This window comes from Procambarus clarkii, chromosome 12 (assembly GCF_040958095.1).
Source record: "Procambarus clarkii isolate CNS0578487 chromosome 12, FALCON_Pclarkii_2.0, whole genome shotgun sequence".
In the NCBI taxonomy this organism is placed as follows: domain Eukaryota; kingdom Metazoa; phylum Arthropoda; class Malacostraca; order Decapoda; family Cambaridae; genus Procambarus; species Procambarus clarkii.
This window is the reverse complement of record NC_091161.1, coordinates 8,648,565-8,662,915: the sequence shown is the minus strand read 5'-3', so window position 1 is coordinate 8,662,915 and position 14,351 is coordinate 8,648,565. Positions and strand designations below refer to the sequence as shown.

Here is a 14,351-nt window from a genome sequence, read left to right as displayed (position 1 = left end):
TGGGGTCCACCACCGCCCACGGGATGGATATGGGGTCCACCACCGCCCACGGGATGGATATGGGGTCCACCACCGCCCACGGGATGGGTATGGGGTCCACCACCGCCCACGGGATGGGTATGGGGTCCACCACCGCCCACGGGATGGATATGGGGTCCACCACCGCCCACGGGATGGATATGGGGTCCACCACCGCCCACGGGATGGATATGGGGTCCACCACCGCCCACGGGATGGATATGGGGTCCACCACCGCCCACGGGATGGATATGGGGTCCACCACCGCCCACGGGATGGATATGGGGTCCACCACCGCCCACGGGATGGGTATGGGGTCCACCACCGCCCACGGGATGGGTATGGGGTCCACCACCGCCCACGGGATGGGTATGGGGTCCACCACCGCCCACGGGATGGGTATGGGGTCCACCACCGCCAACGGGATGGATATGGGGTCCACCACCGCCCACGGGATGGATATGGGGTCCACCACCGCCCACGGGATGGATATGGGGTCCACCACCGCCCACGGGATGGATATGGGGTCCACCACCGCCCACGGGATGGATATGGGGTCCACCACCGCCCACGGGATGGATATGGGGTCCACCACCGCCCACGGGATGGATATGGGGTCCACCACCGCCCACGGGATGGATATGGGGTCCACCACCGCCCACGGGATGGATATGGGGTCCACCACCGCCCACGGGATGGATATGGGGTCCACCACCGCCCACGGGATGGGTATGGGGTCCACCACCGCCCACGGGATGGGTATGGGGTCCACCACCGCCCACGGGATGGATATGGGGTCCACCACCGCCCACGGGATGGATATGGGGTCCACCACCGCCCAAGGGATGGATATGGGGTCCACCACCGCCCACGGGATGGATATGGGGTCCACCACCGCCCACGGGATGGATATGGGGTCCACCACCGCCCACGGGATGGATATGGGGTCCACCACCGCCCACGGGATGGGTATGGGGTCCACCACCGCCCACGGGATGGGTATGGGGTCCACCACCGCCCACGGGATGGGTATGGGGTCCACCACCGCCCACGGGATGGGTATGGGGTCCACCACCGCCAACGGGATGGATATGGGGTCCACCACCGCCCACGGGATGGATATGGGGTCCACCACCGCCCACGGGATGGATATGGGGTCCACCACCGCCCACGGGATGGATATGGGGTCCACCACCGCCCACGGGATGGATATGGGGTCCACCACCGCCCACGGGATGGATATGGGGTCCACCACCGCCCACGGGATGGATATGGGGTCCACCACCGCCCACGGGATGGATATGGGGTCCACCACCGCCCACGGGATGGATATGGGGTCCACCACCGCCCACGGGATGGATATGGGGTCCACCACCGCCCACGGGATGGATATGGGGTCCACCACCGCCCACGGGATGGATATGGGGTCCACCACCGCCCACGGGATGGATATGGGGTCCACCACCGCCCACGGGATGGATATGGGGTCCACCACCGCCCACGGGATGGATATGGGGTCCACCACCGCCCACGGGATGGATATGGGGTCCACCACCGCCCACGGGATGGATATGGGGTCCACCACCGCCCACGGGATGGATATGGGGTCCACCACCGCCCACGGGATGGATATGGGGTCCACCACCGCCCACGGGATGGATATGGGGTCCACCACCGCCCACGGGATGGATATGGGGTCCACCACCGCCCACGGGATGGATATGGGGTCCACCACCGCCCACGGGATGGATATGGGGTCCACCACCGCCCACGGGATGGATATGGGGTCCACCACCGCCCACGGGATGGATATGGGGTCCACCACCGCCCACGGGATGGATATGGGGTCCACCACCGCCCACGGGATGGATATGGGGTCCACCACCGCCCACGGGATGGATATGGGGTCCACCACCGCCCACGGGATGGGTATGGGGTCCACCACCGCCCACGGGATGGATATGGGGTCCACCACCGCCCACGGGATGGATATGGGGTCCACCACCGCCCACGGGATGGATATGGGGTCCACCACCGCCCACGGGATGGATATGGGGTCCACCACCGCCCACGGGATGGATATGGGGTCCACCACCGCCCACGGGATGGATATGGGGTCCACAACCGCCCACGGGATGGGTATGGGGTCCACAACCGCCCACGGGATGGGTATGGGGGACCACCACCGCCCACGGGATGGATATGGGGTCCACCACCACCCACGGGATGGATATGGGGTCCACCACCGCCCACGGGATGGATATGGGGTCCACCACCGCCCACGGGATGGATATGGGGTCCACCACCGCCCACGGGATGGATATGGGGTCCACCACCGCCCACGGGATGGATATGGGGTCCACCACCGCCCACGGGATGGATATGGGGTCCACCACCGCCCACGGGATGGATATGGGGTCCACCACCACCCACGGGATGGATATGGGGTCCACCACCGCCCACGGGATGGATATGGGGTCCACCACCGCCCACGGGATGGGTATGGGGTCCACCACCGCCCACGGGATGGATATGGGGTCCACCACCGCCCACGGGATGGATATGGGGTCCACCACCGCCCACGGGATGGATATGGGGTCCACCACCGCCCACGGGATGGATATGGGGTCCACCACCGCCCACGGGATGGATATGGGGTCCACCACCGCCCACGGGATGGATATGGGGTCCACCACCACCCACGGGATGGATATGGGGTCCACCACCGCCCACGGGATGGATATGGGGTCCACCACCGCCCACGGGATGAGGGTACATAATAAATGAGTATTTAATCGATTCTCTTACCTTATAATCGTGTCTCTAATAAGAAATTTACTTCTGATATTTCACTGACTCATCTGTGTCTCTCTCTCCATCCATGTATCTGATTCTCCTTCAAGTGTGTGTTTACTATCTGTGTGTGTTTACTATCTGTGTGTGTTTACTATCTGTGTGTGTTTACTATCTGTGTGTGTTTACTATCTGTGTGTGTTTACTATCTGTGTGTGTTTACTATCTGTGTGTGTTTACTATCTGTGTCTGCAGAATCGAGCTATTAGCTCTTGCATCCCGCCTTTTTACCCGTCTTTGTTTTCCTCTATTATGTCCACTACATATATTTGTTTCTAACACATGTACACACACATCCCCAGAAGCAGCGTACACACACATCCCCAGAAGCAGCGTACACACACATCCCCAGAAGCAGCGTACACACACATCCCCAGAAGCAGCGTACACACACATCCCCAGAAGCAGCGTACACACGCATCCCCAGAAGCAGCGTACACACACATCCCCAGAAGCAGCGTACACACACATCCCCAGAAGCAGCGTACACACACATCCCCAGAAGCAGCGTACACACACATCCCCAGAAGCAGCGTACACACACATCCCCAGAAGCAGCGTACACACACATCCCCAGAAGCAGCGTACACACACATCCCCAGAAGCAGCGTACACACACATCCCCAGAAGCAGCGTACACACACATCCCCAGAAGCAGCGTACACACACATCCCCAGAAGCAGCGTACACACGCATCCCCAACACTGTAGCAGCGGTGTAACTCCCAGGTTCCTATATGCTGCTAGGTGAATAGGTGGATCAGAGGAAAGGAATTCTGCTCATTTGTTTCTACCTCGGCCTGGAATTGAACCCGGGCCCTCAGGACTACGACTCTTGAGCGCTGTACACTCAGCCACGAAGCCCTTGAAGGACCGTGAGTACTCACCTATTTGTGCTTGCGGGGGTTGAGCTTTGGCTCTTTGGTACTGCCGCTCAAGCGTCAGTCAACTGAGTATGTGTGTATGTATGTACTCTCATATTTGTGTGTATACCAAGACACTTTGAATTCCTAAACTAATCATAGACCATGTATTACTATTATTAACATCTTATTAACATGAAATAATCTCATAAATAAATTACTAATTATTATTGCATCATTCTCCCTTTATGACGTCACTATACCAAGCGCTCATTGGCCAGAATTCCCAGTCGCCCCGCCCACCACCTGACGAACGTAAACAAACCCTGTGGCTCAACAATCCTAGTCAGGACAAAATATGCTGGATCGATTCCCTGATGACGTCTGGCTCGACCTTCAGCTGCTAGTAGCGTGAAGCCCATGGCTGACATGAATAAGTGATGAGTTGGAGAAACAGTACGGAAGGAGACGATCAACACCAGCACCGACTCGAGAAATCCTCTTGCCAAGGGCCAGATTCACGAAGCAGTTACGCAAACACTTACGAACGTGTACATCTTTCCTCAATCTTTGGCGACTTTGTTTACAATTATTAAGCAGTTAATGAGCTCCGAAGCACCAGGAGGCTGTTTATAACAATAACAACAGTTGATTGGCCAGTTTTCATGCTTGTAAACTGTTTAATAAATGTAACCAAAGCCGTCAAAGATTGAGGAAAGATGTACACGTTCGTAAGTGCTTGCGTAAGTGCTTTCGTGAATCTGGCCCCGCGGCCCGTGGCGCCGGCTCTGCGTTCGTGAGGGAGGAATCCGCTCTGCAGTGGGAAGCAAATTAAGGAAGATATGGCACGACACTGCAGGCTTCGTCAAGAAGAAGCTCTGCAGTGTTGCTGGTTGAGGAAATTTTTGTTTGCAGTGCAAGCAATTATTTCTTAAGGTTCATTAAGTGAGGTGAGGATGACATGCAGTCTCCGTGGCGCAGTGGTAAGACACTCGCCTGGCGTTTCGCAAGCGCCTTGCCTTGGGTTCGAATCCTGGCCGGGGAGGATTGACCGGGCGCCAATCCTTAACTGTAGCCTCTGTTCACCCAGCAGTGAATGGGTACCTGGTTGTTAAACGATTCGGCGGGTCGTATTCCGGGGAAATTAGGGTTAAGGACCTTGCCCGAAACGCTACGCGTAATAGTGGCTTTACAAGAATGTAAACTCTTGTATGTATGTAAAACATAGAGGTGACATTCAGGCAGACACTACACACAGAGCTAACATTATCTTGCAAGATAACATTATCTTGCACCAGAGCAATCCTCTGCACGATATCATGTTTATATTTGTAGTGCAGTCAACGCCGTCAGTTCCCAACAGTAAGGTCTCGGGTTTGATTCCCAAGCACGGCAAAACGTTTGGCCATATTTCCTTCCGCCTGCTGCAACTATTCACCTAGTAATTAATAGGTATCTGAGAGCTAGGCAACTATTTTGGGTTGCATCTTGGGAAGGTCAGAAGTTGGCCTATGGGTACCCAGATAACCCGAACCAACATCTTCCCTCACTATACCCGCCCAGCCTATGTATAGGCCTGTAATGAAGTAAGGGCGAAGAGGTAGAACGGCCTATTGACATAGCTCGAGTGCATGGGGGAGTTGTGTAAAACCCTGGTTTGTGTCTCGGAGAGGCTGCAGGCTCCAGTAAGTTCAGTAGAAAATCTGGTTGCAATTCTTACACCATGTCGTAGCTCAGTCGATTAAGGCAGCGTCTGGGATGCTCTCGGACGTAGGTTCGAATCCTCGTCACGGCCCTTGTGGATTTGTTCATTTGATGCATCACGCTATTGTGATTTCTGTGTGTAATGTATAGGCCTATTATCAATGTTTTAAAGAGACAGTGACTACAGAGGACTAAGCTCTATCTTTATATGGGGCTGTAGAGTTGGGTATATATCTTGTAGAGCACATCCTTCGCTGTGTCTGGTTGGGCTTGGTGAAGAGTTCCTACCCTGTCTACCTCTGGAGGGTTATTAAGACACAAAGAAGCAGCAAAGCAACTAAAAAAGCTGGAAGATGTAACAATAAGAAAAGTCGACAAGACAGCAGCATATGTGTTGATTCCAACCCAAGAATATATATATATATATATATATATATATATATATATATATATATTTATATATATATATATATATATATATATATATATATATATATATATATATATATATATATATATATATATATATATATATATAACCTGAACCTGCCCTTGGACGACTCTCAGTGGGAGCAAGCAACCCTTCCTGTAAGACTCGGCGGCCTTGGTGACCGCACAGCCTCCCAAATTGCTCTACCAGCCTTCCTTTCCTCCTCCCACGCATCGCACGACCTCGTCAGAGATATTTTACCTGCAACCCTGAGAGATTCAGCAGGAATACACGATCCTGCTTTCACTGAATGTTCAAATCAGTGGGATGTTCTTGCAGCCCCAGCAACCATTATAGAGCCAACAAAACAACACAAACAGTCCGGCTGGGACCACCCTCTAGTGGAAAAAGTAGCTGATGCCATGCTAAGCGTCGCAACATCAGACAAGGAGAAAGCCCGCCTCAGAGCAGTGCGTGCCCCCCATGCAGGAGACTTCCTCCTGGCAATACCCAGGTCAGCAATGGGCACGCACCTAGATCCAGAATCCCTTCGTGTAGCAGTGGCCCCCCGCCTTGGTGCCCCAATTCACACTGAATACAAGTGTATTTGCAACAGGGTGGAAGCAGACCAATAGGGACTGCATGGGTTGCATTGCGGAAGCACAAAGGGCTGGCATGCAAGACACAACGAGGTCAATGACATCATCAAGAGAAGCCTCGTCTCAGCTGGGTGCCCAGCAGAGAGAAAACCTCGCATCCTAGGGGTTCAAAACCCGGATTTCCCTGCACTTCGCCCTGATGGCATCACCATATACTCATGGAAGGAGGGTAGACAGTTGGTGTGGGACTACACATGTGTATCCACCCTGGCTGACACCTATGTACACTTCGGAGCTGATCAAGCAGGTGGGGCGGCCAACCACAGGGAAACAGCAAAATCACTCAAGTACAGGCGACTGGAAGGTCAATACCTCTTTGTTCCCATAGCGTCTGAGACGCATGGCCCCTGGGGCAAGAGTGCCTTGGGATTTCTCAAGGAATTGGGTTCCAAGCTCATTGACGTCACCAGAGACCCAAGGGCTTCCAGTTTTTTGTTTCAGCGTCTCAGTGTGGCGATCCAGAGGGGAAATGCTTGCTGCGTCCTCGGTTCCTGTCCAGAAGCGGAGGAGCTTCAAGAGATCCATAACCTTTAGGCATTTGTCTTGTATGCTTTGTAACCTTTATATATATATATATATATATATATATATATATATATATATATATATATATATATATATATATATATATATATATATATATGTCGTACCTAGTAGCCAGAACGCACTTCTCAGCCTACTATGCAAGGCCCAATTTGCGTAATAAGCCAAGTTTTCTTGATTTATTATATTTTCTCTATTTTTTTTCTTATGAAATGATAAAGCTACCCATTTCATTATGTATGAGGTCAATTTTTATTTATTGGAGTTAAAATTAACGTAGATATATGACCGAACCTAACCAACCCCACCTAACCTAACCTAACCTATCTCTATAGGTAAGGTTAGGTTAAGTAGCCGAAAAAGTTAGGTTAGGTTAGGTTAGGTAGGTTAGGTAGTCGAAAAAACATTAATTCATGAAAACTTGGCTTATTAGGCAAATTGGGCCTTGCATAGTAGGCTGAGAAGTGCGTTCTGGCTACTAGGTACGACATATATATATATATATATATATATATATATATATATATATATATATATATATATATATATATATATATATATATATATATATAAACGAATTATGACATTATAATTGTCATAATTCGAATTAGAAAAAATCGTGTAAAAACGAATTAGATTCAGGCCCAAGATGCATTATTTGCAAATTTACAGACGATACGAAAATTATAGAGGAAATAGTTTAAGCAGGACTCGAAATTATTTGAAGACGGTCTAGACAGCCATTTAAAATGGTCAGAAGATTTCCAAATCTGGATTAGTAGATTTGAAATCACTGTGCACACCATGACTAGAAAAGAGTAGAAATTTGGTGCTAGCAGATTTCAGTGCTGATAAACATGAGGTTATGAGGCTAGGTAATGATAACAGACTTACCAGATATCACCTGGATGGTATCGACATTGCAGTATCTGATTGCAAAAATGTTCTTGGGGGATAGAATTTGGAATAAGGCAAGTAGGATACTGGGATTTATTTCTAGAAGCATTAACAATAAAACAACCCATTCTCCTGCTTAGGTAGTACGTTTTGTAACTATGTTCACCATAGTACAAATATTGACGTACTAAGCAATAAGATAGTAGAAGTTTGTACTATTCAGCTTATATAGAGTCCGAAACAAATTAAGCTAAGAAACCAAGCTTAAATATTTCTAGGCCTAGTATATGTACTATATTAGGCCTAGTATATGTACTATATTAGGCCTAGGAAGGTTAGGTTAGTTTAGTTTAGTTTGTCTTTGCAACATAAGTAGAAAATCGTTATCCGGTTTGTCCAAATTCAATAGTATCGATTTCTACTTTTTAACTGCGTTGTATGTCGGAATATGTACTATGGTCCTCACCTGCTCAATAAACACTATCAAAACATTAGGAAGGGCTGAATAAAATAATGTTATTATTTAGCTGTTTCTGGCAGTTATTAAACACCATTCAACTTACGCAGTTCAATTTTGGTCGCCATAATATAAAATGAATATAAGTTCCTTTGAATGTATTCAGCGAAGGATGACTGTATATATATATATATATATGTCGTACCTAGTAGCCAGAACTCACTTCTCAGCCTACTATGCAAGGCCCGATTTGCCTAATAAGCCAAGTTTTCATGAAATAATTGTTTTTCGACTACCTAACCTACCTAACCTAACCTAACCTAACTTTTTCGGCTACCTAACCCAACCTAACCTATAGAGATCGGTTAGGTTAGGTTAGGTTGGGTTGGTTAGGTTCGGTCATATATCTACGTTAATTTTAACTCCAATAAAATAAAATTGACCTCATACATAATGAAATGGGTAGCTTTACCATTTCATAAGAAAAAAATTAGAGAAAATATATTAATTCAGGAAAACTTGGCTTATTAGTCAAATCGGGCCTTGCATAGTAGGCTGAGAAGTGCGTTCTGGCTACTAGGTACGACATATATATATATATATATATATATATATATATATATATATATATATATATATATATATATATATATATATATATATATATATATATATTAGTATATTTTGGTAGCAGTCTTTCCTGTAGACATATTTTATTAAATATGACCGAAAAAGTAAGATTAATAATTCTAACACGAATTTTCTCAATCTTTCGTACATTACGCTTCACTGTTGGAGGTAAATCAAAAATCACTTCTCCAAAATTCATTTTTATTTCTAGTCTGACGCGACACGGGCGCGTTTCGTAAAACTTATTACATTTTCAAAGACTTCACAAATACACAACTGATTAGAACTTGCGTTTCCCTGATTTTATATCTACATTTGAGTGAGGTGGGAAGGGTGATGTGGCATTACATTTGAGTAAGGTGGGAAGGATGATGTGGCATTAGAGGATATTAATAGGGTATTAAAAGTATCAACACAAGACAGAACACGAAACAATGGATATTGAATAGAAGTGTTTGTAGAAAGCCTATTGGTCCATATTTCTTGATGCTTCTATATTGGAGCGGAGTCTTGAGGTGGGTAGAATATAGTTGTGCAATAATTGGCTGTTGATTGCTGGTGTTGACTTCTTGATGTGTAGTGCCTCGCAAACGTCGAGCCGCCTGCTATAGAGACAACTAACACAACACCTATACCCCCTATTAGACTATTTTACAGGAACTTCTTTTCCACAGCTCATAAAACAGAGGAAAGGGTCCTGAAAGATATTGTTAATAGAAACGTTATCCCTACAGACAAAAATCAGAGGATACAACTGACGATTTACTATAAAACCAGAAAAACGGCCAGCCTACTCATGAGAAACTCTCCAGACACGAAACAGAACGCTTTAAAAGAGACTAACGTCGTCTATGCCTTCAAATGCCCACTTGGGGACTGTAAGCTCCAAAAAACCCAGTATATAGGCAAGACAACAACATCTCTTTCTAGGCGTTTAACGATGCATAAACAACAGGGCTCCATTAAGGAACATATAATCTCTTCCCATAACCAAACCATCGCCAGAGAAATCCTAGTAAACAACACAGAAATCATCGATAGATACAGCGATAGCAGGCGGCTCGACGTTTGCGAGGCACTACACATCAAGAAGTCAACACCAGCAATCAACAGCCAATTATTGCACAACTATATTCTACCCACCTCAAGACTCCGCTCCAATATAGAAGCATCAAGAAATATGGACCAATAGGCTTTCTACAAACACTTCTATTCAATATCCATTGTTTCGTGTTCTGTCTTGTGTTGATACTTTTAATACCCTATTAATATCCTCTAATGCCACATCATCCTTCCCACCTTACTCAAATGTAATGCCACATCACCCTTCCCACCTCACTCAAATGTAGATATAAAATCTGGGAAACGCAAGTTCTAATCAGTTGTGTATTTGTGAAGTCTTTGAAAATGTAATAAGTTTTACGAAACGCGCCCGTGTCGCGTCAGACTAGAAATAAAAATGAATTTTGGAGAAGTGATTTTTGATTTACCTCCAACAGTGAAGCATAATGTACGAAAGATTGAGAAAATTCGTGTTAGAATTATTAATCTTACTTTTTCGGTCATATTTAATAAAATATATATATATATATATAAATCGTGTAAAAGTTAATCTCGGGAATTAGAAGCCTTCCATATCAAGAGAGATTCAGGAAGCTTAATTTGCATTCTCAAAATAGGCTAAAAAGTTGTGTATCAACAAAAAAATATAAATTAAAAAAATATCAACCCAAGAATTTACATTCCTTAGACAGACTAAGAAGTTGTGAATCAAAAAAAATATATATATATATAAAATATCAACCCAAAATAGAACACGGAACAATGCATATAACTTAGACAAGTTTAGATTTAGGAAAGACCTGGGTAAATACTGGTTTGGTAACAGGGGTTTTGGATTTGTGGAACTAATAATCTGGTCACATAATACACGTGAGATCCGTTAATTGTTTCAAGCGTAGGTTAGACAAATATATGAATGATGGCAGCCTCATACGGATCAATAGGCTTGCACCTATTTGCTTGACTCTTATGTTCTTATGTTCTACATTACATCAATATGTTCTTAATTTTTATGTTCTTAATACTACATTATCCATTTTCATTGACATATATATTCTCCTACTCTGTCTAATCCATCAGTGTGAAATAATTTGTATTATTTTAATGTCATATTTCGTACTATGCTAATATTTCTTTTGTTCTACATTCATCCATGTTTCTGTGAACACATGGATGAATATAATATAATGTTATATATGTTATATATGTATATTCTGTAATATATGTTATACAGGTGCAAGGAGGTGAGCTTATAGTGAAGACCAGGAGCCGGTCGGCCGAGCGGACAGCACGCGGGATTGGTGATCCTGTTGTCCTGGGTTCGATCCCAGGCGCCGGCGAGAAACAATGGGCAGAGTTTCTTTCACCCTATGCCCCTGTTACCTAGCAGTAAAATAGGTACCTGGGTGTTTTAGTCAGCTGTCACGGGCTGCTTCCTGGGGGTGGAGGCCTGGTCGAGGACCGGGCCGCGGGGACACTAAAGCCCCGAAATCATCTCAAGATAACCTCAAGATAAGACTGTCGCGTCCTCTGGCGTCACGCACCATGCACGGTTTTATTGTTTATGAATGAGAAATGTAAAATGAATGTTAAACTTCTTTCCCTAGTGAAGAACATAAGAAATATCATGACTCGTGCTTGAATAACTGAATTATTCCATGTGGTCACATTCATTAATATACATATATAATGTACTATACATAATTTAATATATAGAATGTGATCCGGAGCGGGAGCTCCCTACAGCAGTTCGGTGTTACCTTCAAACTCATTTTGACAGTTACTACGACGGCGCTGGAACCAATCGTATTGGCATTTACCCTTCCTTTGGAGACTTTAGGCGCCCTGGAGAGGGGAAGGGGGGACCTGCTGCATGGGTAACAGCTTCTCTCCCGTATCAACCTACCCTGGCTTTGTGTCCTGGAGAGAGGGGACCTGCTGCATGGTAACAGCTTCTCTCCCGTATCAACCTACCCTGGCTTTGTGTCCTGGAGAGAGAGGACCTGCTGCATGGGTAACAGCTTCTCCCCCGTATCAACCTACCCTGGCTTTGTGTCCTGGAGAGAGGGGACCTGCTGCATGGGTAACAGCTTCTCCCCCGTATCAACCTACCCTGGCTTTGTGTCCTGGAGAGAGAGGACCTGCTGCATGGGTAACAGCTTCTCTCCCGTATCAACCTACCCTGGCTTTGTGTCCTGGAGAGAGGGGACCTGCTGCATGGGTAACAGCTTCTCCCCCGTATCAACCTACCCTGGCTTTGTGTCCTGGAGAGAGGGGACCTGCTGCATGGGTAACAGCTTCTCCCCCGTATCAACCTACCCTGGCTTTGTGTCCTGGAGAGAGAGGACCTGCTGCATGGGTAACAGCTTCTCCCCCGTATCAACCTACCCTGGCTTTGTGTCCTGGAGAGAGAGGACCTGCTGCATGGGTAACAGCTTCTGCCCCGTATCAACCTACCCTGGCTTTGCGCCCTGGAGAGGCCACTCCAGATCAGCAACCAGAGCGCAACTCTATAGTCTCCTGAGACTGATGGATGCCTATTACTATAATATATGGAGGTGAAGGGAGGAATATATTTCTGTACATAAGGTAGTATATGCAGCATTACCGTACGTACCCGACAGCATTGGGAAGACTGCTGTTGTCGAACACAGAATCCTGGAACACAGAAACAAAGGCAAGTTAGTTCCATCACAACTTTTAGTATAATTAAATTTCCTCGATACGCTACGCGTGTTCGTAGCTTTACAAGAATGTTAAATCAACTTAATTTTTATGTTCTCTGTTAACCCCCAATGTACCTTTTTCTAAATAAATAAATAAATAAATAAATAAATTAATAATGATCATTAATGGCTTTTAAATGCATTAATATTGTAATTAATTTTACATTGAACACCAATATTATGATAATCTCCTCAAGAAAATAACATTTACATGGCTGTGTTGTCATCTTGAGGTTATCTCGAGATGATTTCGGGGCTTAGCGTCCCTGCGGCCCGGTCCTCGACCAGGCCTCCACCCCCAGGAAGCAGCCCGTAGCAGCTGTCTAACTCAAAGATACCTATTTACTGCTAGATGAACAGGTGCATCATCAGGGTGAAAGAAACTCTGCCCATTTGTTTCCGCCTCCGACGGGGATCGAACCCGGAACCCTAAGACTACGAATCCCGAGCGCTGTCCACTCAGCCGTCAGAACCTTTTTGATTGGTGTTTCAGTGAAAGATTTCTAAATCCTTCTTAAATATCGTCTTATAATTTCTGGTCTAGAACAATTATTACCTTAAATAATATTTTTTTGTTAATAAGTAATACTTGAGAGTTCTTGAGTCGTTGTGATCCACCAGCTGGAACACTGTGATCCACCAGCTGGAACACTGTGATCCACCAGCTGGAACACTATGATCCACCAGCTGGAACACTGTGATCCACCAGCTGGAACACTGTGATCCACCAGCTGGAACACTATGATCCACCAGCTGGAACACTGTGATCCACCAGCTGGAACACTGTGATCCACCAGCTGGAACACTGTGATCCACCAGCTGGAACACTGTGATCCACCAGCTGGAACACTGTGATCCACCAGCTGGAACACTGTGATCCACCAGCTGGAACACTGTGATCCACCAGCTGGAACACTGTGATCCACCAGCTGGAACACTGTGATCCACCAGCTGGAACACTGTGATCCACCAGCTGGAACACTGTGATCCACCAGCTGGAACACTGTGATCCACCAGCTGGAACACTGTGATCCACCAGCTGGAACACTGTGATCCACCAGCTGGAACACTGTGATCCACCAGCTGGAACACTGTGATCCACCAGCTGGAACACTGTGATCCACCAGCTGGAACACTGTGATCCACCAGCTGGAACACTGTGATCCACCAGCTGGAACACTGTGATCCACCAGCTGGAACATTGTGATCCACCAGCTGGAACCTTGTGATCCACCAGCTGGAGCGTTGTGATCCACCAGCTGGAACACTGTGATCCACCAGCTGGAGCATTGTAATCCACCAGCTGGAACCTTGTGATCCACCAGCTGGAACATTGTAATCCACCAGCTGGAACACTGTGATCCACCAGCTGGAACACTATGATCCACCAGCTGGAACACTATGATCCACCAGCTGGAACACTATGATCCACCAGCTGGAACACTGTGATCCACCAGCTGGAACACTGTGATCCACCAGCTGGAACACTGTGATCCACCAGCTGGAACAC

At 47.0% G+C, this 14,351-nt stretch overlaps 1 protein-coding gene across 1 annotated transcript in view; it reads right to left on the bottom strand.

Moving 5' to 3' along the window:
• Nucleotides 1-14,351, bottom strand: part of LOC138363856 (cylicin-1-like) — a 120,708-nt gene that overhangs the window by 34,464 nt on the left and 71,893 nt on the right. Inside the window, exon 4 of the mRNA XM_069323217.1 lies at nucleotides 12,733-12,773. Within this exon, the coding sequence (XP_069179318.1) occupies nucleotides 12,733-12,773 (41 nt within the window). The remainder of the gene's footprint in view (nucleotides 1-12,732; nucleotides 12,774-14,351) is intronic.